The 24,135-nt window shown below is 41.1% G+C and overlaps 1 protein-coding gene across 1 annotated transcript in view; it reads left to right on the top strand.

Moving 5' to 3' along the window:
• Nucleotides 1–23,892, top strand: part of UBE2H (ubiquitin conjugating enzyme E2 H) — a 107,010-nt gene extending 83,118 nt beyond the window's left edge. The window contains exons 6-7 of the mRNA XM_081243795.1: nt 14,345–14,473; nt 19,600–23,892. Of these exons, the coding sequence (XP_081099921.1) occupies nt 14,345–14,473; nt 19,600–19,724 (254 nt within the window). The 3' untranslated portion in view covers nt 19,725–23,892. The remainder of the gene's footprint in view (nt 1–14,344; nt 14,474–19,599) is intronic.
• Nucleotides 23,893–24,135: the final 243 nt, after the last annotated feature.

Here is a 24,135-nt window from a genome sequence, read left to right as displayed (position 1 = left end):
TCATGCGCCCACCTCGTGAAGCTTCCCCTGATGCTCCAGCTGGAAGTAATCTCTGGACATGCCTAAATTTTATAGCTCTTTTTTTGTGGCCTGCTTTTACTTTCTACCTTGTGTTTGTTGTCTGTGCCTACATTTTCTGTGCTACTGGATTATTTCCTGCCCTAAGGGCTGTCAGGGTGCTGGGCTGATTTGTGTTTAAGTTCTGGCACTCCTAGCACGGTGCCTCGCACCAATTTGTTTGTAAGAATGAGTGGTACAGGCAACAAACACTTGCTGAGAGGTGCAGAGAGGGAAAGATCACTTCAGGCTGGGGTTAGCTAGAGACGGCCTCCCCTTGTTGGAGAGTTGTGAGACCTTTTAGCGGTCTTAAGGTACATAAGACCCCTTATTCCAGCTACCATCTGCAAGTCAACTTGTTTGTACTAGGATGGTGATAAGAATCACAGAGGTTGGTCACCAGCAGCACACAGTTAATCCTTTTTTTTTTCCTCCTCCTAATTCTTTCAAGAGTTATTTCCTCTGCCTGGAGTTATCCTCCCTGATCTTTGTGTAGCTGGCACCTTCTTTTATCATCTCAAACATGCTTCCTTAGAGAAGCCTCCTTTCCTGGCCACTTGATCTGAAATAATGCCCCTCCATAGCACAGCACCCTCTTTTAAAAACCTTAAAATTTATTTATTGTTTATCTTGTCCTGTCAGATTGTAAGCTCCACAAGAGCAGGGACTTTGTCTCGTGTGCGCGCGTGCGTGCATGTGTGCGTGTACATATGTACAAGTGCCTAAAGCCGTAGCCCATGTACAATGAGGGTTCACATATTTGTTGAATTAATAGGTGAATTAATCATGCCCAGTACTGTTTAACATGAGAGTTTTAGGGAAACGGCAGCTTATAAGGAGATGAGGCAACAAGAAAGAACATATACACTGAGGTTGGTTAAAGGGATTCCTTTTAAGATGGTTTTTCGGTAAAAATGTCTTGTGGCAAGTTGCCTGGAATATCTGATGTAATGATGTATTTTCTTAAACTGCATTCACATTGTAGAAATATACATAACTAAATGCTGCAAGCTGGTTCCAATGACAATAAAGTAAATTGGACTTTAGTTTAACTAATTCTTTTACTACTGACCAGAAGAACTTTGTGGAAGAGGTTTGCTGATTGTCAAGTACCTCACATCTCAGAACAGATTTTTTTTTAAATAACAGTTTTATTGAATTATAACTCACATACATAAAATACACCCATTTAAAGAGTGTAATTTGATGATAGTTTTTAGTATATTCACAGTTATTTACAACCATTCCCACATTTTTATCATAGAATATTTTTATCACCTCAAAAGGAAACCCTGTACCCTTTAGCTATCATCCCCTCATCTCCCAGCCTCATCCCCCAGCCCTAGGCAATAACTAACCTTCTTGTTGTTTGTATAGATTTGCCTATTTTGGACATTTCTTGTAAATGGAATTATACAATATGTGGTGTTTTGTAACTAACTTTTTTACTTCATATAATGTTTTCAAGATTCATCTATGTTGTAGCATGTATCAGTACTTCATTCCTTTTTATGGCCAAATAATACTCTACTGTACAGATATCATTTTTATTTGTCAGATGATAGACATTTGGGTTGTTTACACCTTTTAGCTATTATGAATAATGCCTCTATAAACATTTGTGCACAAATTTCTCTGTGGACATATGTTTTCATTTCTCTTCGGTATGTACCTAGGGGTAGAATTGCTCGGAGATACAGTGACTTTGTTTAACCATTTGAGGAACTATTTTCCCAGGTGGTACCATGTTAACATTCCTGCCAGCAGGTGTATGAGGTTTAGAATAGACTTTCAAGCAACAGGCCAACGTGACTAAGGTTTCATCACATCTATAAAATGTTAGAATATGTTCTTGTATTACCTTGCAAAGCATTTAGTAAGTAACAAGAATTAAACCACATTGATCAAAGTGAATTTTGATTTCTGTATTACATGTGTACAAGTTACCATTAAGTGTTCCATAATACAAGAACATGAACACACTAACAGGTAAGTGTAGGAAAGCAGGAAGAAAATATTTTTATAGTATATTCAAAATTATATTCAGCATGGGAAAACCATTTTGACATTTTTCTCAAGTCCAAACTATTCCTCAAGAAAATTCAACATTTCTTTCATGGAAAGATTTAGGAGCAGGTAAATACAGTTTATGTGAAAGTACTGGTAGTTGGTTTAGATGACCTTGACGTTTCTTTTAGACTTATCTGATCTTGAGATCTAAACTGAATTTTTATTACAAGCTGCTAAGCCCTCCGACATTGAAGGTTAGTTTCATCATTGGTGAATTTTGAATCACTCAATTTCCTGCTGTGATTCTTGAATTTTAGTTCAAAGGACAAAAACAAATCTAACTTAATATGAAACAACTAATAGGAGAAAGTTGGCAAGTTAACACAGATATTCAACTGAAAAGCAAAAGGCTTAGCTTGGTAACCAAAACTTGTTTCAACTCTACTATATAATATGGTAAGGAACAGGGAGTTACTTGTGAAATTTCCTACAATTAACTTTGCCCCAGGGCATGTACTGTGCAATAGATACACATATTTTTATTATAACAGCAATTCCCAGATGAAATTCAGATTTATACTCATCATAACCTGATAATAAACAATGTTTATGTTTATTCCTCCACCACCCCTCACCAACTCCACAAAAGAAAATTGATTTCTGGCAGCCCATTTGACTCCTTGCCTCTGTTCTCCTCCTGTTTTCCTTTGCCAAGTGTACATGCAGTTTGTTCATTCAGAAGCTCAAAATTGGTATAACTGTAGTTTAATCACCCAGGAATTTTAAATTTTATACTTAACCTTGAAAGAGAGCATATTATAGTGCTTAATTTTGTAAAGAAGCTTGTCATCAATATGAAGCTATCTATTGAGTTTGAAGTTACTATTGTTACTCTTTGTGACATTAAAAGGAAAGTAGCAGATGCCATCACAAAATTGATTCATTTTGGCTTTCTGTATGATGGCATCTTTTTTTTTTTTTACATCCCTTCGTGCTCTTCCAGACAGGAATGATAAAAGCTCTGGAAAACTTAAAATTCAGCCAAGGGGATCTGGATTTCAATTTCAAAAACAACTGTCATTTTAAAGACTGATGAAAGGAAAGTTCATTAAGCCATAGGTAGCTTGTTTTCTTTTTTCCTTTTTACTCAAATATATTTTATCCATAGTTGTGTTTTCACCCCACACTTCTGGAAGCTCCGGTACCTTCACTGCAGTACAGCTTCAGTTTCCCTCCCACCGTTCTGGGCCATGCATACTTGACCCTCGCAAATTGTGTTTCTCTCTCTGACTTTCGTTTTACTCATTTCTTGACTGACTTGGTAAATTACTTATTTGTGGATTAAGTTGTGGACAAGTAATGTAGAAGTCAATTTTCATATAAAATTGGGCAGTTTATAATTTTATTCTCACCTTTAAGGTTGCTAGCCAATGGACTGGATAGTCCTCTTATTTTACTGGTGAGAAAAATCAACATTTGGGAAATTATTTCCCCTAGAGTCGTTTGGCGGGGGGGCAGTCAATAACAGACAAATGAGTTTGACTACAACAAATGGAATGCTTCAGGAACTTTGGGATTAGAATTAGGAGAAACAGTGCTTCTTTTACTAGGCATTTAAAAAAATTTTAAATCATAAATTTACTTAATAGTACTATGCTGTAACCTGATGATTTTAAGCTGCTAAATGAATTTAGGCCTTTTCATGTTGGAAATGCATTGTTATTACATACCTCTTTTCAGCCAGGTAGCCTGTGAATCTTTCCAAACAATTCAAATTTTGGCTGAGGGTAACTTTATCTTAAAATAATGCTTTATGCTGCATGAGTGTTTGCTAGCTATGTTTCTAGACATTTTAGTATAGTTGCAGAGATAAGAGATACATTTATCTATCTGCATGGATGATTGAGTGGCCAGCAGCCACTGTTTGAACAGGCTTGAGAACTCAGTATTGATCCATCCATGTTGGAATCACAAACATCATCCTGCTTTTGGAACAGCTGGGTGTCATTATGAGTCTCCTAGACAGACCCAGGTAGAGCAGTTTCTTTCTAGTACTATGGAGAAAGGTCAGCTGTAGTAGATAAAGAAGAAATATGCTGAGTTTTGGATTTGATGGTTTCCACAATGCTAGCTCCATGATCCACCTCCTTTGTCTGCTTGTAGATATTTAGATTTGGTGTTGGCATGTGCCCCAAGAGTTTAATTAGCTATACATAGAAAAATGGGGCTTTCTTGGGTTGAACAACTTAGCAGAAATTCATTAAAAACACCACGTTCACATTCACTGACAGTCAGCATTAGAACCATGGAGTGGTCCAGGCTTTGTGGATCGTGGGATATGAGCCAGGCTATGGTCCTGAAAGACAGCCACAGCCATGTTTTTCTTTCTTTGGGGCTGTAGCCTCAGGGCTCCATTGTGATTTTATGGATTTGTTTTCTCTTCATTTGCTTGTGATCACTGTGTCTAGGTAAAGTCTTTCCCCATCCATGGTCACTTATCTTATAATTGCATGAAGTTATCTTGTTCTTTTCTGACATTAAAGACAAACTAAATTATTGCCTAGTAATTTAAAACTTTAATAATGAGTTTTAGTATGACTGTAAGAATACCCAACTAGCTAATTATACATTAACTGCCCTCATTTCTAGAAGGGTAATAACAAATCCTACTACCGTGTTTTAGCTTGCAATCTTTTAAGGTAAGCAGGGTCATACCAGTTTTAAACCAGGATGAATTGACCTCTAAAGAACACCTAAGTAAGGTGGGAAGTGTTTTGAGATTGACATGGTAACAAGGGGAATGTTTTTTGGTGAACAAAAGTCTGTTTTCTTCATTCTGATCTATGTAGTAACATTCATTTCCTTCTGCAGATCTCTACGGTTTAAATACATTGTGGAGAGGGAGTTGCAATTAGGCAAATGGATGGAAGATGATTTTCTAAGACAGTGGAGTGCTTTAAAACGTTCCATGTTATAAAACTACACACCTCTGGTTGGTGACCTGGTGATCTGGCACTTAGCAGGTTATATCTGGTATTCCACCAAGTTTTAATTAGTACCCTATGTCTTTGACATTGCTCTTTCCCACATATAACAGGAATACCTGTTTTTAGCTTGGAATACTTAAAAAAGTGTAATGGTAGTGTAGTGAGATTAAGTATATCTCTCAGGAATATTGCAAAAATTCTTCAAGTGTTTGCTGATTCTTATTAATTCCTGCTGATTGCTCTCTCTCTTTTTTAAGAGGTGTGAGGAGAGAAGAGTTTTGTTTTTTGCATTCATGACCCTCTTCATGAGACTTTATTCTATCTTTAAAAGATCCGCATGGACTAACACGAGATCACGTGTACATCTAATGAGTTTCACACCCTTTGTATATTTTATCCACACAGAAGACCCTCTCAGTTAAGTGATTGGATACATTCTTGAATATATCATCTGGGATACTGGTTTGCTGTATGTATTATTCCATTAAAGCATGTTAGCATTCAGTGGCCAGCTGGTTCTGTGTCACAGCACCACACAAGTCTTTGTGGTGGTCTGCTTCAGCTTGCCACATGTGTGCCCTCAAACAGCTAGTAAGAGAATATTTAATCTCAAGGCCATTTATTTTTTCAAATCTACCTGCCTATCTGAAGGCATTCCTCCTAATTGGCTTTATTGAGGTTTTCCTCTAGGGGATGTCTGTCACCTTTTAGGGCCCACTGCTTACCCAGTCTTTCATACATAACAACTGCTTGATTATATGCAATGCTGATCCTCCAAGCTGAAGAGAGGTATAGGTTTCTGGCTCCTCCTCCTTTTAGGGGGTAGAATTTCACTGTTTTTAGTATTCACGGACTACAAGCAGAAGAAAATTAAAGTAAAAGACTCAAATTCATCATTAATAGTGCATCTTCTTAAGAGCTGACAAGAGTAGAAAAGTAAAGATCTATTAATTAACCCAGAATTCTTAGATAACCTGAAGAAATCTGGAAATTTTATTTGTCCTGTTTCAGTCTTATAAACTTTGACCACATATATGTCAGTGTGTTTTTATACATATAGTTAGATACCACCAACCCCCAAAAAAGAACAAAAGAAAAAACCTTGAGCAAATGAAATGGAATTTTATGATTTTTTTTTTTTTTTCGGTACGCGGGCCTCTCACTGTTGTGGCCTCTCCCGTTGCGGAGCGCAGGCTCAGCGGCCATGGCTCACGGACCCAGCCGCTCTGCGGCATGTGGGATCTTCCCGGACCGGGGCACGAACCCGTGTCCTCTGCATTGGCAGGCGGACTCTCAACCACTGTGCCACCAGGGAAGCCCCTATGATTGTTTTTATTTTGAACATGTAACTATAAATTCATGGCTTGCTTAGTAATATGATGAATTACAGTTCCTTATAAGATGAGCAAAGTCAATCAATGGGATTTTGAAAGGTCAGCTGATGATTTTCTCTAGCCAATCAAGGATAACATGGGTTGGTTTGGTTTTTTTTAATTATTGTATTTATTTATTTTTGGCTGAGTTGGGTCTTGGTTGCTGCACGCGGGCCTTCTCTAGTTGCGGTGAGCAGGGGCTACTCTTTGTTGCGGTGTGCGGGCTTCTCATTGCAGAGGCTTCTCTTGTGGAGCACGGGCTCTAGGTGCGCAGGCTTCAGTAGTTGCGGCACATGGGCTCAGTAGTTGTGGCTCACGGGCTCTAGAGCACGGGCTCAATAGTTGTAGCGCACAAGCTTAGTTGCTCCGCGGCATGTGGGATCTTTCTGGTCCAGGGATCGGACCTGTGTCCCCTGCATTAGCAGGCAGATTCTCAACCCCTGTGCCACCAGGGAAGCCCCGGATAACATGGTTTTAATTCCCAGGTGATCTCAACTTATTTAGCCATCAGCTTCAACTGTAATAGCCGAAAGCCATGGAAAGAGAAGGTCGCAGAGTCATTGGTTCTGGTTCACTAGAATCTACTTCTCGTGGGTTTTTACTTATCTTTTTACCTCTCTAATTGTGAGCAGGACTTTTCCTTTCTTCCTCTCCTTTTAGCCCTGCTCCCTATTGAATTACAAAACAGTTAAATACCTTAAGGAGTCATGGCTAACTTAGTGATTCTGAGCTTTGGAAGCCAGGAGTCCTCCAGGAGGGAGAAGGTCAGTAAAATGTAAGTTTGTTTGGATAGCATGCTTCTGGAGTACGAAGTTTTGTAGGGAAAGAAAAGGAACTTGCTCTTGATGGGAAATGACCTGAGTGTTTTAAGGAAGTGTTCTCTGATTCCAAAGGTAAGAATTTGGAGGCTGGAAGGCCATCCAGAGATGGTTGTCCTAATCCAGGTCTAGAAAGATACATTGGGCTTGATGTAGTTACATGCCAGCGGAAACAGAAGAGGAACTAGAGGCATTTCACTAGGATTAGTAGTGAGTCTGGGAAATTGACTGAGTACATGGAATAAAGGAGGAAGGCCTAACCAAGGTCCTTCCGGAGGTTTGGAGCCATCGATCTAGGTTTTAGGAGAAAGGAATAGGTTTTCAGGGAAATAATTTTAAGACCAGAAATGTAAAGGACCAGTTAGAAGGATTTGCTAGTTATCAGCATAGACTTATTTCTTTAAAATTGTGAGATGATGAGCTTCCTGGAGTAAGAGTATAAAATACACTCTTTGTATTAATACAAAGACCACAGAATTCACATTGCTGAGCAAGTGGCTGATGTCTTGCCAAACAAGTTTTTCTGTATGTTTTTTATTTGTTTGGCTTTAAAAAGAAGGAACCCAGGGCCTTGGACATCTGGGGAACAAGGAGTAGGGTGAGAAAAGGGGGAAGGATAGGTGGCATTGGAGAAGGGAGGAGGGCTATGATGGCTGGTGGTACCTGGCCATGACTGTGCTGTACCATGGTGGTGTTTTCCGAGTCACAGCACTTGGGGTGTTAAATCTGAAAAACAAACAAAGATTATGCAAGTTCAAGTCTCTGAGAGGACTGCCTGCTTGGTAATTGTGGTTCCTGTTAGGGCTGACCAAGTCAAGTTTTGGCATCCACAGGGTTTTAACCTGAAGATAGCAGTATGCTTTACAGAGGTTTCCATTTTAATGTTCAAAGGAAATAGAGGAAGAAGAAATAACTTACGGTCACTGGTTCACAAACAGCCAAGAATAAAACATGAGATATGTGATTCATCCCCTCCTGAGTGTCTTCTCTTTTAAGCCATGTACCCATCTTTTTGTGAGTCACCTGGAGTAGGGTGGCTTTACTTTAAGAATTGGTGTGGGGTGTCCCTGATGGCACAGTGGTTGAGAATCCGCCTGCCAATGCAGGGGACACGGGTTCGATCCCTGGTCTGGGAAGATCCCACATGCTGCGGAGCAACTAAGCCCGTGTGCCACAACTACTGAGCCTGCGTTCTGGAGCCCGCGAGCCACAACTACTGAGCCCGAGTGCCACAGCTACTGAAGCCCACGTGCCTAGAGCCCATGCTCCACAATGAGAGAAGCCACCACCATGAGAGAAGCCACCGCAATGAGAAGCCCACGTGCTGCAATGAAGAGTAGCTCCTGCTCGCCACAACTAGAGAAAGCCCGTGCACAGCAATGAAGACCCAACACAGACAAAAAAAACAAAAAAGAATTGGTGCATTTTTGTGTGGGTGACTCATTTTAATTATTAATATGTATTCCTTGAGGGATACAGGTAGCTGAAATGTCTTCTGAGAAGATGGCATATTTGTATTAATATTTTAGTCTAGTCCTTTGATGTAGTTTGAAGCCTATTTTATAGTCATTTTTAGAAATGTGTATTTCTTCTTGTAAGGAACTACAGTATTCTCTTTTTGCAGATGAAGAAATTGAGATGTAGAGAGGAAGAGACCTGCTTTCCCACCTATAGTTTGGAGTACCTCCACCTGGAGGGAGTGATGGTGACAGCAGATAAAGGACAATGAAAGGGTCAGGGAGGGCTACTGAATTAGAGCCTCTTCAGCAGCTAGCTGCCAAGACCTAAACATTTTCTTGAGCTAGAGAACCCACAAGCACATAGCTCTTCCCGTTTGGTCTCTGGGGATAGGAGTGTGTAGAGTAGGTAGTGCATTTCTGCACACGTATCACACACATGCAGATGCTAACCAATCCTAAATCAGAACCCCTGGGGTAGGTATGAGTCCTCAGCATGCATATTTTGAAAAAACCCTGTGGGTAATTTTAATGGACGAACAACCAGGACCTAGACTTGCCCAAGAACCATTGCTCTAGACTGAGTGGGGTAAATGCTGCTTTTGATGAGAGATAAGTATAATTTGAGTGTTTTTAAAAATTAAATATGGATATAAATCATTAGTTTATGTGCCTGAGCTGAACTATGAGTGTTGTAATATTGTTAACATTAACACTGTAAGATCAGGTTGAAGAATCAGTCCTAATGGACTGCATTTTGGTAAGTGCTGATTTAGTCCAAGGCAAAAGTAAGAGCTGTTTGCTCATGGTAAACCATACTTCTCAGGGTTCTTGGGACTTTCTTTAAAAATTAAGGCATCCAGTAATGGGGGCACCTGACTGTAATCTCTAGATTGTGTGATCCATGTCTGGTTCTCTCCCTTCCAAAAAGTGGAAGGTCAGTGTTTTTTAAAAGACTTTGGAACTGATAGATGTTTTATATTATTAACAATTCTAGGGGGAAAAATTTTATTATGATGGATTTTCCCAAAGATGAGTATCTTTATTTCATTCTTGGTTTATGGTTTATGTCTCTTCTGCTAGAATATTTATCTTGAAAGAAGATTTTGCGCACATCTGCATGTTTGAGAGATATTTCTTTGGGGAAGAACTTCTCAATGGTAGTCATTCTGTTAGCCACTTTCAGGAATACTTTACTGCTTTAAAATGGCCATGGCAACAACATCCTGGCCTTCAAAAGCTGTCATCTTTACCCAAAACTGGGCTGCATACTTCTCCTTTCCTGCTCTTCTGTTTTAGAGGTGTGACTCAGCACATCTGTAAAATGGATCAAAAGTATGTTGATGTAGGAAGACAGTAGACACAGGAAGGAAAAACCAATAATTGAGGGTTCTTTTTTTTTTAATTGAGGGTTCTTTTATTTGTTTGGAACAAATACATAGGCAAAGCCACTTATTGGTAGCTTGAAAAACTTAAAAGTAGTGGTGAGGGGTATAAAATCTTTTCCTGGAACACATGAAACACCTAGTTATGAGACATGTTGTCTGCAATATTTCTCAAGTCCTGAAGTGCTTCTGAACTTAAAGTAAAACCTGCACTTTATTTTTTTTTCAAGTTTTTTGTTGTTTGATAGGAACATTCAACTGTTAATCTTTTGGGGGTAGCACCAATAATGCTGATGTGGCAGGAGAGGCCCCCAGTTTGCTATGTGTGCATATCTGTGCATGGCCGTGGGCTACTTCCTGTGGTTGAGCTACTTGAAGCACACTGCCTCTGAAATACCCGACAGTTCATCCAAGAAACTCCTGAACATTCTGTGCTTAGAGACCATCCTGTTGGCCTTGAACATGTGAGAAAGAAAACTTTTGGGGAGGAGGGTGGCCATCTCTGAGGGTGTACAGTTTTTTTTTTGGTTTTTTTGGGGGTTTTTTTGCGGTACGCGGGCCTCTCACTATTGTGGCCTCTCCCGTTGTGGAGCACAGGCTCCGGACGCGCAGGCTCAGCGGCCATGGCTCACGGGCCCAGCCGCTCTGCGGCATGTGGGATCTTCCCGGCCCGGGGCACAAACCCACATCCCCTGCATCGGCAGGCGGACTTTCAACCACTGCGCCACCAGGGAAGCCCAGGGTGTACAGTTTTGATGCAGAGATGTGGGGAGCTTTTGCCATCATGGTTGAGACAGTGTTCCTTTTATCCACTAACAGAAGCAGCGTAGTGCATAAGCCCAGGTTTGAAACCCAGCCCCTTGGACAAGTTACGTAACCTCTCTGTGCCTCATTTTCCCCATATGCAAAATGGAGATAGTAATGTGGTACCTACCCCATTGGCTGTAGTGAAATTAATAAGAGTGTATATGTAAAGTGTTTACAGGGCCTGGCTTGTAGTAAGGGCTGTGTAAGTGTAAACTCTTGCTGCCATTACTATTACTGTTACTATTATTAGTGTTACTGTAACTCTGCTTTGGGATCATGTTCAATTTGTAAAACTTGAGGTTCACACCCCTTGTCTTTTCTTCTTAATTTGCTTACCTTTTAGCATTTTCTACCATTGCTTTGATAAACCACCCACTTGAGGATAAAGAGAGGAAAATTTTTTTTCAGACTTTCCATGTTTTATTAAATGTTTCAAACATATGCAAAAGTAGAAAGAACACATTTATATGCAAATGCTATTTTTAAAGGTAAAAAAAGTAAAGTGTCGGGCTTCCCTGGTGGCGCAGTGGTTGAAAGTCCGCCTGCCGATGCAGGGGACACGGGTTCGTGCCCTGGTCTGGGAAGATCCCACATGCCGCAGAGCGGCTGGGCCCGTGAGCCATGGCCGCTGAGCCTGCGCGTCCGGAGCCTGTGCTCTGCAACGGGAGAGGCCACAACAGTGAGAGGCCCGCGTACCGCAAAAAAAGAAAAAAAGTAAAGTGTCATTTGAATTGTGAAAAGTAGAAATTACAAGCCTTTTGCTTTGACATAACTTTTTAAAAATTTTTATTTACTTTTAATTTATTATTATTATTATTATTATTATTATTATTTTTTTTTTGGCTATGTCAGGTCTTAGCCGGGGCACACAGGATCTTCGTTGAGGCCTGTGAGATCCTTCGTTATAGTGCATGGTCTCTTCGTTGTGGCACTCGAGCTTCTCTCTAGTTGTGGCCTGCGGGTTTTCTCTCTCTAGTTGTGGCGTGTGGGCTCCAGAGCTCATGGACTCTGTAGTTTGCAGCACACGGGCTCTCTCGTTGAGGCATGCAAGCTCGATAGTTGCAGTGCACAGGCTTAGTTGCCCCATGGCATGTGGGATCTTAGTTCCCTGACCAGGGATTGAACCTGTGTCCCCTGCATTGGAAGGCAGATTCTTTACCACTGGACCACCAGGGAAGTCCAACATAACTTTTAAAATATTCTTATGCATAACTTTAAAAATATTTTTATGCATCATACTATGTACATCATTGTAATTCTAGAGAGCATAATATTTTACAGACTTTCTGTATTCAGCATTAGAACATAAGCATTTTTCTCTGTCCCTTAGCCTTTACAAATAGTTTCAATGATTTTGTACCATGAATAGTTATTGGTTTGTTAAATATGTTGCTTACTTTAAAATATATATATGTAAAACAGCAGTGAAAATCCTGCCACAGATGGTTGGGGTTATGTTGGAAGATCATTTTTTTTTTTTGCTTTTTTGATTAAGGATCTCTGCATTTGTTTCCTGGTACATGGGAATTTTACTTTAATGTGGTTCTTTGGAAAGTTAGCCTTGTCAGTAATACCAAGTCCCTAACTTGGGGTTGAAGGTAAACCTGCTCTGTGTCAGTATCTGGTGCATGAGAATAGGACTGTGCTGGCTGTCATGAAGTACAGCCAGCACAGTCCATATATCACTCTGTAGACCTGAGTGGTCCAATATGGGATCTACTAGCCACATGTAGTTATTTAAATTTAAATTAATTAGAATTAAAAATGAAAGATTCAGTCCTCACAGTCAAACCAGCTATATTTCACGTGTTCAGTAGCCACATGTAGCCACATGGCTACCATATTGGTAGCAGATACAGATCATTATCATCATTGCAGAAAGTTCTATTGAATAGTGCAGCTCTAGGTTTTTTTTGACTGCTCAGTTTTTTAACCTTATAGTGACAATGATGATCTGCTTCTCGTAGGATTTTCTAGAGCAGAGGTCAGCAAACGTTGGCTGCCTGATTTTGTTTTATTGGAACACAGCCACACCCATTTGTTTATCTATTATTTATGGCTGCTTTTGTGCTAGTGGCAGGGCTGAGTGTTGAGTAGCTGTCACAGACCAAATGTGGCCCACCAAGCCTAAATTAGTATTTACTCTGGCCCTTCACAAAAAAGTTTGCTGACCCCTTTTATCGAGACCAGGGTTTCTCAACCTCAGCACTATTGACGTTTTGGTCCCAGATAATTATTTGTTGTGAAGGGCTATCCTGTGCATTGTATTGTAGGATGTTTAGCAGCATCCCTGGCCTCTGTCCACTAGATGCTAGTGCCACCCCTACACCTTCCCCCATCCGGTTGTGACAACTAAAAATTTCTCTACACATTGCCAAGTGGCCGCTGGGGAGCAACATCACCCCTGGCTGAGAATCATTCATCTAAAGTGACATGGCTTGACAAAACATTCACTTACAATACTGCATGAGAGTGCTCACTCTAAAACAAAATCCATTAAAAAAGCAGAATAAATTGAAGAGTAGTTTCTATGCTACTATACTTTAGCATTCCCTCTTGAAACACAAATGTTTTTTATAAAACATGATGAGTAACTAGAGTGGGCAGAGAGACGGAAGCACTAAGGTTCCACAGTTCACTGTCTGCTAACTGAGCAGCAAATAGAATGGAAGTTAGAGCATCTCCGAAGTTATGTGGATGTGTGGTTTATTTTACAGGTTTTCAAGCCCTACTTCCTTTATAAAACACTAGGTAACTGCAGGGTTTTTGTTGTTTTTGCTGTGTATGTAGATGTACACCCAGCACCTTGTGCTGAATCTAGTAAGGGAGTTGTTAATGTTTATTAAAATGATTATTAATAAAAGCAGTAAATTAGTACTTATCTGTCTTATGATTGTTTATGGTTTTAAGTGGTTCCTACAGGTTCCTACCCTCATTACCTAGAATAATTGAAAAACTGGTTATATTTACCTCCATTAGAAGTTAGGAGAATTGAATTAAATGTCAAGGCCTATATAATTGTATTCAGTTCTTTTAAGATCTGGTGCTTGAATACTTTCAGAGTGGGGATTTTCAAAGCTGTAGAAAATGGCGATGTTAAGAAATTAACTGCTCGCTTTGTAAGAATGTAGAGTGCTGTACAGTATTGGGGTACAAGTTTTAATAAACCATGTAGTATTTCTAAAATCTCAGTTTACAGAGTGGAGTGAATTCGAATTGGAACAGTTGCCTTTCAAAGAGAATACCAAGTGTACCTTTACCTGGTTCTTCAAATTAAAGTTAAATTTAAAAATTGGTATTGAAAGGAATATATAATATAAGTCACATGTAATGGACCACTGTTTTATGAAAAAATATCAGTGTAGTTAAATATGTTGACTACTGAATTCAAGTGAATTTTAGGTGAACTAGCTTGTTCCGTGCGTGATGTATTTCTTGCTTGTTTTTCAGATCTTACCAATATATTTGAGTCCTTCCTGCCCCAGTTGTTGGCCTATCCCAACCCCATAGATCCTCTCAATGGTGACGCTGCAGCTATGTACCTCCATCGACCAGAAGAATACAAGCAGAAAATTAAAGGTAAGGCAAATAGCTTAGCCTGGAGACAGAAGGACTTAAGTCTGTTAGGTTTTGATCAATAAAAGCCCTTCTTAGTTACTCGTAATTTTTCTCAGGCCTAAAAAGAGACAGCTGCGGGCCGGAGCGGAGCTCACTAGCCTCTGTAGGTTCAAGGGTCAGAGACACCTTTAGAAAGCTGGAGGTTTCAGCAAGAAGAGAGAGCAAAAAAGGAAAAATGAGGAAGTGGGTGACTTATTAGTTGGGTGGTAAGTAGACATAACCCTGCCAGAAATCCCTGTGACCCCCTATATGAAAGAACTTTTGCTTTCATTTGCTTCCTCTTGTCTTAGAAAATTAGAAAATTGGACTGGAGAGTAAAGTATTAATTGAAAGGCATAGTCTCACATTGTTTTATAAATGGAATCATCCTGGCCCTTCAGGACAGCAATTAACTTTGGGAGTTGGGAAATAATTACCAAATTCATCTTTAGATTTTGTTTTATTATATCATTTTACTTGTTGGATAAAAATGACCCAACTGGCTTCTTTTCTTGGTCCCGTACTGATTTGCTTACATTTTGGGAAGTTTACATCTAAGGCACATTTCTACTGCAGATACCTGGCCCCAGTGCCCTGGTGCTATGGATTTTTCTATTAAAACTTAAAATGTGCTATTAAAGTTTAGAAATGTGCAGGGCTTCCATGGTGGCGCAGTGGTTGAGAGTCCGCCTGCCAATGCAGGGGACACAGGTTCGTGCCCTGGTCCAGGAAGATCCCACATGCCGCGGAGCGGCTGCGCCCGTGAGCCATGGCCACTGAGCCTGCGCATCTGGAGCCTGTGCTCCGCAACGGGAGAGGCCACAACAGTGAGAGGCCCGCGTACCGCAAAAAAAAAAAAAAGTTTAGAAATGTGCAAATGGTAGTAGCACTAGTTAGCTCATCCTTTAAGATTTAGGATCCTGTTTTCCCATTCTCAGTTTACAGGCTAATGGGACACGAATTTCATTAAAATGAAAATGTGGTTGTGAAAGAACAGCTAAAGCTACACACAGGATTACCAGCATTCACCACGTTGTCCTTTTACCTCTGTGTATGTTTGAGAACTTTCATAGTGAAAAGTCTAGATACATAAAGTTCCACCAGAAAGGAGAGGAATTCAAAGTCCATGAAAATAGGCCTACTCTTCTTAACAAATGGCAGGCATTGGTATTTACCCAATTTTTAGCTTGACTCGTTCATCTGCATAGCAGCTCAGAACATGAGCTTCTGCAAAGTGTATAGCCCCTCTGAGTACATTTGCAGGAGATGGCAGTAGAAATAATTTATGAGAGCCCAGAATTCATAGGTCTTCACTCTTAAATATGAAAGTATGAGACAGGATGGGAGCATCTGGGCCTATTTGTTGAACAGTAGTTTTTCCTTTTCTTCGTCTTCTCATTCTTCCCTGGTCTCTTAGGATATTGTTTGGTACTTTTTGTTGAGATAAAGTAAAAATAAATCTACTCTAATTAACTTACTTAGGTCTCAGGTGCTTTGCAAATTAATATCTAATTTATGTAACCAGAATACTGACATAGCCAAAGAAACATAATTCAAGAAAACATGTATTTCATTTTTAACCAGATACAATTCTGTTATGAGACTGTCTTACTTTGACATAAGAATCACTCAACAGTGTCTGCAACCCACAGATATCTCTGTGCAGAGCATATTTCTATAGTTCTTGTATTCATTATGCCTCTATTTAACACTATTCCTGTTTTAGTACATATCTGTTATAGTCCCAGTTACAAAAGGAACCTAACCTACGTTTTTATCTTTGAACAACAAGCTCTAGCTTAGGGGGCTCTAGATTTCTGAAACATTAGTGTTGCCTATCACTTCCTTAGTAATCTGAGAAGATCATGACTATCAGACCTGAGCTCACCCCAGCTTCCTACCTTTATATATATCCGCCCCCCCCCCCCGCCAATCTTTTCTTTGTTTCTTCCTACAGGAAATAAGGGATCTTATTTCTCAGACCCAGTCCCCCCACCAACATGATCTTGTTCTCCATTTATCCCCTTCCCCCTAGCACTGTTGGTCTTACTTCTCCTCCTGGTTACCCACCACCTCCATACTCAAAGGTATCCCCACGTCAGAAGCCTTTATCTGTTTCTGTGGACTCCTTTAGGAGTCCTGCTGTTTGTTTCCCCTCCTCGCTCCTCTTTTTTGTGTGTGTGGCTGCATTGGGTCTTCACTGCTGCATGCAGGCTTTCTCTAGTTGCGGCGAGCAGGGGCTTCTCTTGTTGCGGAGCACGGACTCAAGGCGTGCGGGCTCAGTAGTTGTGGCTCACGGGCTCTAGAGCACAGGCTCAGTAGTTGTGGCACAGGGGCTTAGTTGCTCCGCAGCATGTGGGATCTTCCCGGACCAGGGCTCTAACCCGTGTCCCCTGCATTGGCAGGAGGATTCTTAACCACTGCACCACCAGGGAAGTCCTCCTCTCTTCTTAATCATTTGGATTTTTCTCATGATCCACTTTCCTCTCTGCAGCTTTGGTATTTTACCCCTTACCTTTTTGAAAACTTTTCTCGTTCCATTCCTAAACGTGATCATTCTCATAAGATTTGGGTCCTTCGGCCCCTCTCTCCCTCCCCCACCCATTAGGGAGCTAATTCACCCCTTACCGCTTTAGATAATCCCCTCCAGGTAGACAGTTTCCACGCCTGACATCAGAGGTCAGTGTATGTAACCTTTCTTACCGTGAACATGATTCATATTTAGTTGGTGCTATTTTATCTTGTAACTGTTGGACTGTCTGGGCTTCCCTGGTGGCGCAGTGGTTGAGAGTCCACCTGCCAATGCAGGGGACACGGGTTTGTGCCCCGGTCCGGGAAGATCCCACATGCTGCGGAGCGGCTGGGCCTGTGAGCCATGGCCGCTGAGCCTGCGCGTCCGGAGCCTGTGCTCCGCAACGGGAGAGACCACAACAGTGAGAGGCCCGCGTACCGCAAAAAAAAAAAAAAAAAAAAAAAAGAAAAGAAATATTGGACTATCTGTAGGATGGAGCACCGTTGGAGATGTCTAAAGATATGTCACTTCTCAAAAACCTTCCCTGAGTGGCATCTTAGCCTGCCATTCACGGCTCTCTGTTACTGTGTGTGATCTACATCTTTGCCTTTACTCCTCTAAATGTATCAATATGTAACACATAAATTGGATGAATTTCAGATACCCAACTGTATCCGCTTCCTTAGTTCTTCAGGGAGAGTTTTCAACCATACAGAAAAACAGAGTGACTTAACTACATACCCACTATTCAACTATAGCAAAACCTGTACATTTTGCCTTACTTGCTTCAGGTTTTTTAAAAGAAAGAAAACAAATGTAGTTCTCTCTTAATGTGTTTTAATATCCCAGCCACTTCCTTCTCCCCTGTGCTTTGGCGAGGCTGTCTATGCCTTTCCCCTGGAGTGGCGTCTCCTATGCTGCAGCTGCCAGAGCTGCTTCAAGGGCCAGTGCAAATACTGCCTTCCTGGCTCTCAGGGGCCACAGTCCCTTCTTCCTGCTTCCCATTGATGGCACTTAACCCCCTAACTGCTTTTATCTTTGTCTGTGTTTCCTGCTCATTAGTGACCTTGCTCTTCATTTTTCTATCTCCTGAAAGGCCTTGTCCCAGTAAGCACTTAATACACATTGGTCTCCTTGAATATACTGAAGAAGGCTGATAGTGTCGACTTACAGTGTCCAAGAGCAGTGCCAAAGTGCAGCAACTTCTTTCTACAAAGGAAGAAACAAAGTAGCCAACCCAATAGAGAATAAAAATACAATTTCTAAGACTTCAGTAAACATTTCTCTCACTCTCAAAAAAATGAATGCAAGTTCCTACCTAGCCAGGGGCTTTTGAAATCTCATTATCTCAGCATAAAATTTTGCTCTAATGAATCTGTAGGGGTGTAAGTCAGAAGCCTGCAAACTTTTTCTGTAAAGGCCCAGATTTGGCCACATGGTCTCTGTCACATACTCATTCTTTCTTTCTTTCTTCCTTTTTAACAGCCCTTTGAAAATATAGAAAATAATCTTAGCTGGCCCTGCACTTCATCATTCAGACTTGGCCCATATACCTTCTCTTCTAGTCCCTGCAACTCCGTAGGAGGAAAAACAAAGCATACGGACGTGAGGATGTGTTTTTCTGGATAGGATTCTGTCCTGTCTTTTCATATTGTGTGTAGGCTACTTACTGGAAAAACCATCTGCACCTAGAGTTTTAGGAAAACGTTTAATTGTGTATTCAGCTGTTCTTAACATTTTTTTCAGCTAGCAGATACAGCCTAGGCTATAGCATCATGAATCTTCAGGTAAATAAATTAATAGGTGGTAAAGTCACTCAGGCCAGCTGTGTCCCCAGGTAGCAGCTCATTCCTGAGCAGACTGAGAGACTGTCTTCACCAGCTGCTTCAAAAACCTGATAGGCAGGATCTGTTTAGACCAAAATCTATTTCTAAAATAATAGATTTGGGCTGACTGTAATTATATAACTGCAAATCTAAAAATGATGGGGGATTTCCTTATAAATTCTATGGAATCATAACTAGTCCTGTTCTACCTGGGGGGGGGGTGAATAGTTTTATTAATAACATAGAAAGTAAAAGAAAATGTGAGGTTTACATTTCCCCAGTCCATCAAGTTTGGAGGAATGCAGCCATATCAGTAGGCATCAAGGAGAGAGCGAGAGCGCCCTGGCTGGAAAACTGGGGCCTGGTTAACCCCAGACACCGTCCTGGACGTATGCCGACCTTCCTGAGCCTTTCAGGCGAGGCCCAGGGTGGTCGGCTGTCTTGTACACATCCATGTGGGAGGTAATGGCCCAAAGAAGATCTAGCATGGCGGTGCAGTGTATCTGTTCCCCTGAAAATCAAGTGTTCAGATTTGCCTCTCTTACTAAGGGGGTGAAATGCATAAACTGCAAAGACACCTCCCTGTACAATTTTCCCCTTAGCTTTAGTGACTATAATAACTGTCATCTTTGTCATTGTCTGTTCCCTACTGCCCATACCGAATAGGGAAAGCTTGAACCTCCCTGGGACTTGCCAGCTTTGGGGTCGCTGAAGCACATGCCTGCCTGCTGACTCTCCTTGTGTTTTCTTTATCCCAACCCCCTGTGCAGAGTACATCCAGAAATATGCAACAGAGGAGGCATTGAAAGAGCAGGAAGAAGGCACCGGAGACAGCTCATCGGAGAGTTCTATGTCTGACTTTTCGGAAGATGAGGCCCAGGATATGGAGTTGTAGTAGAAAAAGCACCTGCTTTTCAGAAAGACTATTATTTCCTAACCATGAGAAGCAGACTATAATATTCATATTTAAACAAAGCAATTTTTTTTATTACTAAACAAGGTTTTTATGAATAATAGCATTGATATATATATATTATATATCACCCTTTAGATCTTGATTTCTTGGTCATTTCTCAACCTGAGGTGCATAGCATATTCCCACATTCCATTTTGGTAGCAATATGCGGTCCGAATGCATGCATTCATAAGTCCATTTAGCCAAGTCAGCCTGTGTGCTACTGAACTGTCAAAAGAAACAGCCGCTCTGATAGATAGACATGAGTAAAAATAACAGGAAAAAGTTGCTTCTTTTATTGATGGTTCCAAAGAAACAAACCAAACCAATCAGCTCTTGGATGTGAAGATAGAATAGTGCTTTTTCAAACTGGAAAGGAAAAAATTGGGGAGGAAAAGCCCTGCTTGGGAGCATTTAGAGCCAGCCATGTCAGAATCAGAGCTGCTTCTTCCTGTGCATCCTAGGTGGCCCCATTTCTGTGGAGTAACAGTATAAAACAGGGAGCTAATTGGAGTATTGAAACTTAAAACAATTTTTTTGACTTGGATTTTAAGTACATCTTTATATGTAGATTCCTGCCCTTCTCGCTACCAGGCCCTGCAGCCACAAGTGTTTTGCTTTGGAGAACCTTTTGGAAATGTTTTCTGAATCTGATTCTTTTTCTTGGGGGTAGAATTTTGTAATCCAGACCTTTTTTTTGAGAGGACAGGACAGGAGGAGAAAAGTGACTGGGAAGACGTTTCCTCTCATCCAACACGTGCAGAGTCACATCCTCATCCTATTGTTGGCCACTGTGAGACCGCTACCCTCGACTCAGAGCTTTATATTTGAGGATGGTTGTGGGGTTTGGGTTTTTTTTTTTTTTTCTTTTTGGTGTGTGTGCATTGTGCTTAGGTTGCAAATTTAATCTTCACCTACCAAGAGATGGCCTCCTCCTTGGACAGCCACTCAGTGGACCATTAGACTTGGGAAGAAGACCCTTCTGGTGGCTGTGACTCCTGGGTACTCTCATTCAGGTTTTGATTTTGTTTTCCCTTCTGCTGCCACTCTTGGCAGCAGCCTGGTCATCGTCTGCTCGTGGGAGTGGGAAATAGGTATTTTAGACCCAACTCACATTCTAAATTTAAAATGAGTAATAATTGGAACAAATAAAGGTTCTTGTACCCAAAGTGACGCTACATGGGAAAAACAAACAGCTTTTTTTTTTTTCAGAGTGAGACTGAATAGGAGGAAAGGATTCAGAAATAGGATGTAGAACAGGCTTTGAAGGAAGAGAATTTTCTCTCCTGTATATGTTAAGAGGAAATCAGTTTAAATGCCTGCTAATCAAATGTTTACTCAGCTAACCATATGTCCAGGTTGCTGGCAGAGTTTCTTTCAGATCTGAGTGTTGCCTGCTGAATTTGGAGAACTTCAGACATTAGCTGGTGGGGGGGGGGGGTTGACACAACCAGTAGGACAATAGCAAAATTAGCCAATCCTGAAATCTTTTCGAGATGATTTTTGAATGTCCTACTGGGATAATTTAATCCTCTCTCAGTGCGTTTTTAGTTTATAAGTGCTATATTCCACAAAATTTGAGTCAATGAGATTGAAGATACCCTATCTTTTTTATTCAAAAAGCACAATCAATCTTTTCTTTGAAAATCTATATAAAGTACAACTTGCTTTTAGCATGATTATTTTCCTAAATAAAAAACAAAGAATTTACTTATTTTATGTTAATTACGGGCATGAAGCAAAAGGTTTTCTTTAAAAAAAAAAATTAAAAGTGCAGTTATGTAGGGCTGTGGTTAGTTAACCGTACTGAGTTATCTATCTAGCATTTGTGGCTTGTTGGAAGGGTAGTATTAACTATTTAACATGTAATGGAGTACTTTAACTCTTATCTAGCACGTTGTCTTCTCATTACTTTGGGGGAGGGAGGGTCTCTGCTGGCACTGTCTAACTTGCTTACCTGCTGAATTAGCAGTTTGCTTGTGCTATAACCGTTATTTGTAGGTGCGACTTAGGGTAGGCTTAAAGTGCTGGGTGGTGATTTGAGTTCAAACAATAAAAAACTGTATTTTTTCAATATTGTATAAACAATAGTGTTCTAATTACCTTTCAAAAAAAATAATGTCCAGATAATAATTGCTTTTAATCTTGTCAAAAAACAAAACCGAAAACTAGTAGAACCAAGTTTAGGGAAGGTGTGTGAGCAGTGCCACAGCTCCGCTCCCTGACTGAATCCATGTTTCTCTAACAAAAAGACATCAGCTTGCCTGTGATCGAGAACTCCAGCACTAGGAATCTGGTGGTGCAGAATTTCCAAATGAAGATTTGTTGGAGGTTGCAGGGGTTAAGAAGCAGATCTGAGTATGGCTACAGTGTGTATGCACGTGTGTGTGCGCCCACCCAAGTCTGTGTGATAAAGGTGTAACTAGGCTTCTCTGCTAGCACTGGAAGCTGCTGGAAATTGCTGCCCAGATCACACTGTACCCTCTCATTCCGTGCAAGTCTATCCTTTTGGGGCACTAACCTTGATCCCATGCATGTTTTTGGCTCTGTGTGGAGCTTTTCCTCTCCACTGGGAAATTGACTTTTGATATGTTGAACAGAATCCCTTCTTACACTAACTTTTTGTCCCTTCCCTGTGCCTGGGAGAGGTAGGAATAGGAGAGGAAGCTGGAAGAGGGCCTGGCTGTGATTCTGAGGACTCTGGGCCCCCAGTAATAGATGGTAGAGTGAGTCTGGAGCAGGGGGTGGTATGACACCAAAAGCTTTTCCACGTTGTCCCATCATAACACTCAGAGAAGCATTCAGAGCCCCTCAGAAAGGCTGCACGTTATTGCTTTTAAAGGTGGTGGTGGTAGGTCAGAGCTGCTTCTGGCAGTTTCCCTTCCCTTCCCTTCCCTTCTTTAGTACCCATCATTTTTGAAACCCTGCCTTGTGGCTTACCAGCGCAAGCCATTCTTTGCTCCTGTTCAGATGACTGAGCTCCAGCTCTCGCCAAACACCAACAAGCAAGATGGCTGCACCACAGCAGCCTGCAATCCGCTACCCTCCAGCCGCCCCAGCACCGGGGCCTCGTGGGTTGCGTTTTAAGGTAGCCAACCTAGACACTGGCGTGTTTGCTCTTTTGTCTTCAGTCGCATCGCACTCCTTGAGGTTGCTGTGCAGTTTCAACCAGCGTTTTATACTAGTGAGATAATTATCAGAAGTTGCCATATATCTCTCCAGTCCCTAACATTTTTCTTCCACTCCAAAAGCTGTTCTAATTGCCAACTGGCTGATCTAAGCTCCAGAAGAGTGTCTCCCCTCGAAGGAATTTTTTCCCTCACAAGGCTCCCTGAAGCCCTAGTTGGCCTTGGCCTGACGCTTGCTTTCTATTAGGCCTCCTATTGGGATGGCTGAGAATCATGACAGATCCTCTGCTAGCCCCCATGGTGAAGTTGTTAGATACCAACTTTCTGGGAACTAGTGTTTGAACTTTAAATGGCATGTGACCCTTCTGTGTTCTCGGGACTCAATTAGAAAAGTGAAAGCCATTAACAAAAGTTAGTTTTATTCATCTCACCAATTTCCTGACTGGGTTCACAGCCTTGTTGACCGAAATCAAATCATTTCTGATTGGGCTCAAAGACCTGCATTTCTTTGGACTTCTGAATCCATGTTCATATTTTCTCTGGCCACTGAACACCTTGGTGATTCCATTAGGGACTGAATGGAGTGGAGGCCCCTTGTGGGGAAGGGAGAGTAAACCCTCAGGTATGCAGTTTCTCCACTTGCCTGAGGAAGGGCCAGGACTCTTAATTCAGCAAATATTCATCTTGGCCGTGGGCTTGGGAAGAAATGGCCATTATTTACTGATTGTATTTGGTACATATTGTGTGATACTTGAAGAGATAAAAGGGACTTACCAGCCCTTAATTGAAATCTAAGCTTTTTATCACTTATTTTTTCCTTGCCCCCTCTCCTCCCTTCCACCTTTTTCCTTGCATTGTGATGATCTAGTGGGCACTTCTGTCAACAGGACAAATGCCTCCTCTGACTATAACCTCTTAATAGTTGTGTATAATGAAAACTGTAAACTTTTTTAAATAAAATGTGTATATACCTTGGCAAATGGCTGGACCTTGATCAATAAGATAACAGCCCCCATGATTACTAAGCCCGATATTTTAAAACACCCTCCCTAACTCACCTGGCTCCTCTGAGCAGCAGACCATGGCTTGCCCTTTTTTTTTTTTTTTTTTTTTTTTAACTGAGAATCTCTTACGAGGCAGGTGACTGTGTTAGTTTGGGAAGGGAGTGTCATGTAGGCAGTAGTAACTGAGAGGCCCTGCCTACAAGAGTCCTACCCCTATAC

The sequence above is a fragment of the Mesoplodon bidens genome, assembly GCF_964165515.1.
Source record: "Mesoplodon bidens genome assembly, chromosome: 9".
NCBI classification, from domain to species: Eukaryota; Metazoa; Chordata; class Mammalia; order Artiodactyla; family Ziphiidae; genus Mesoplodon; species Mesoplodon bidens.
This window is presented reverse-complemented; position numbering and strand designations above follow the sequence as displayed.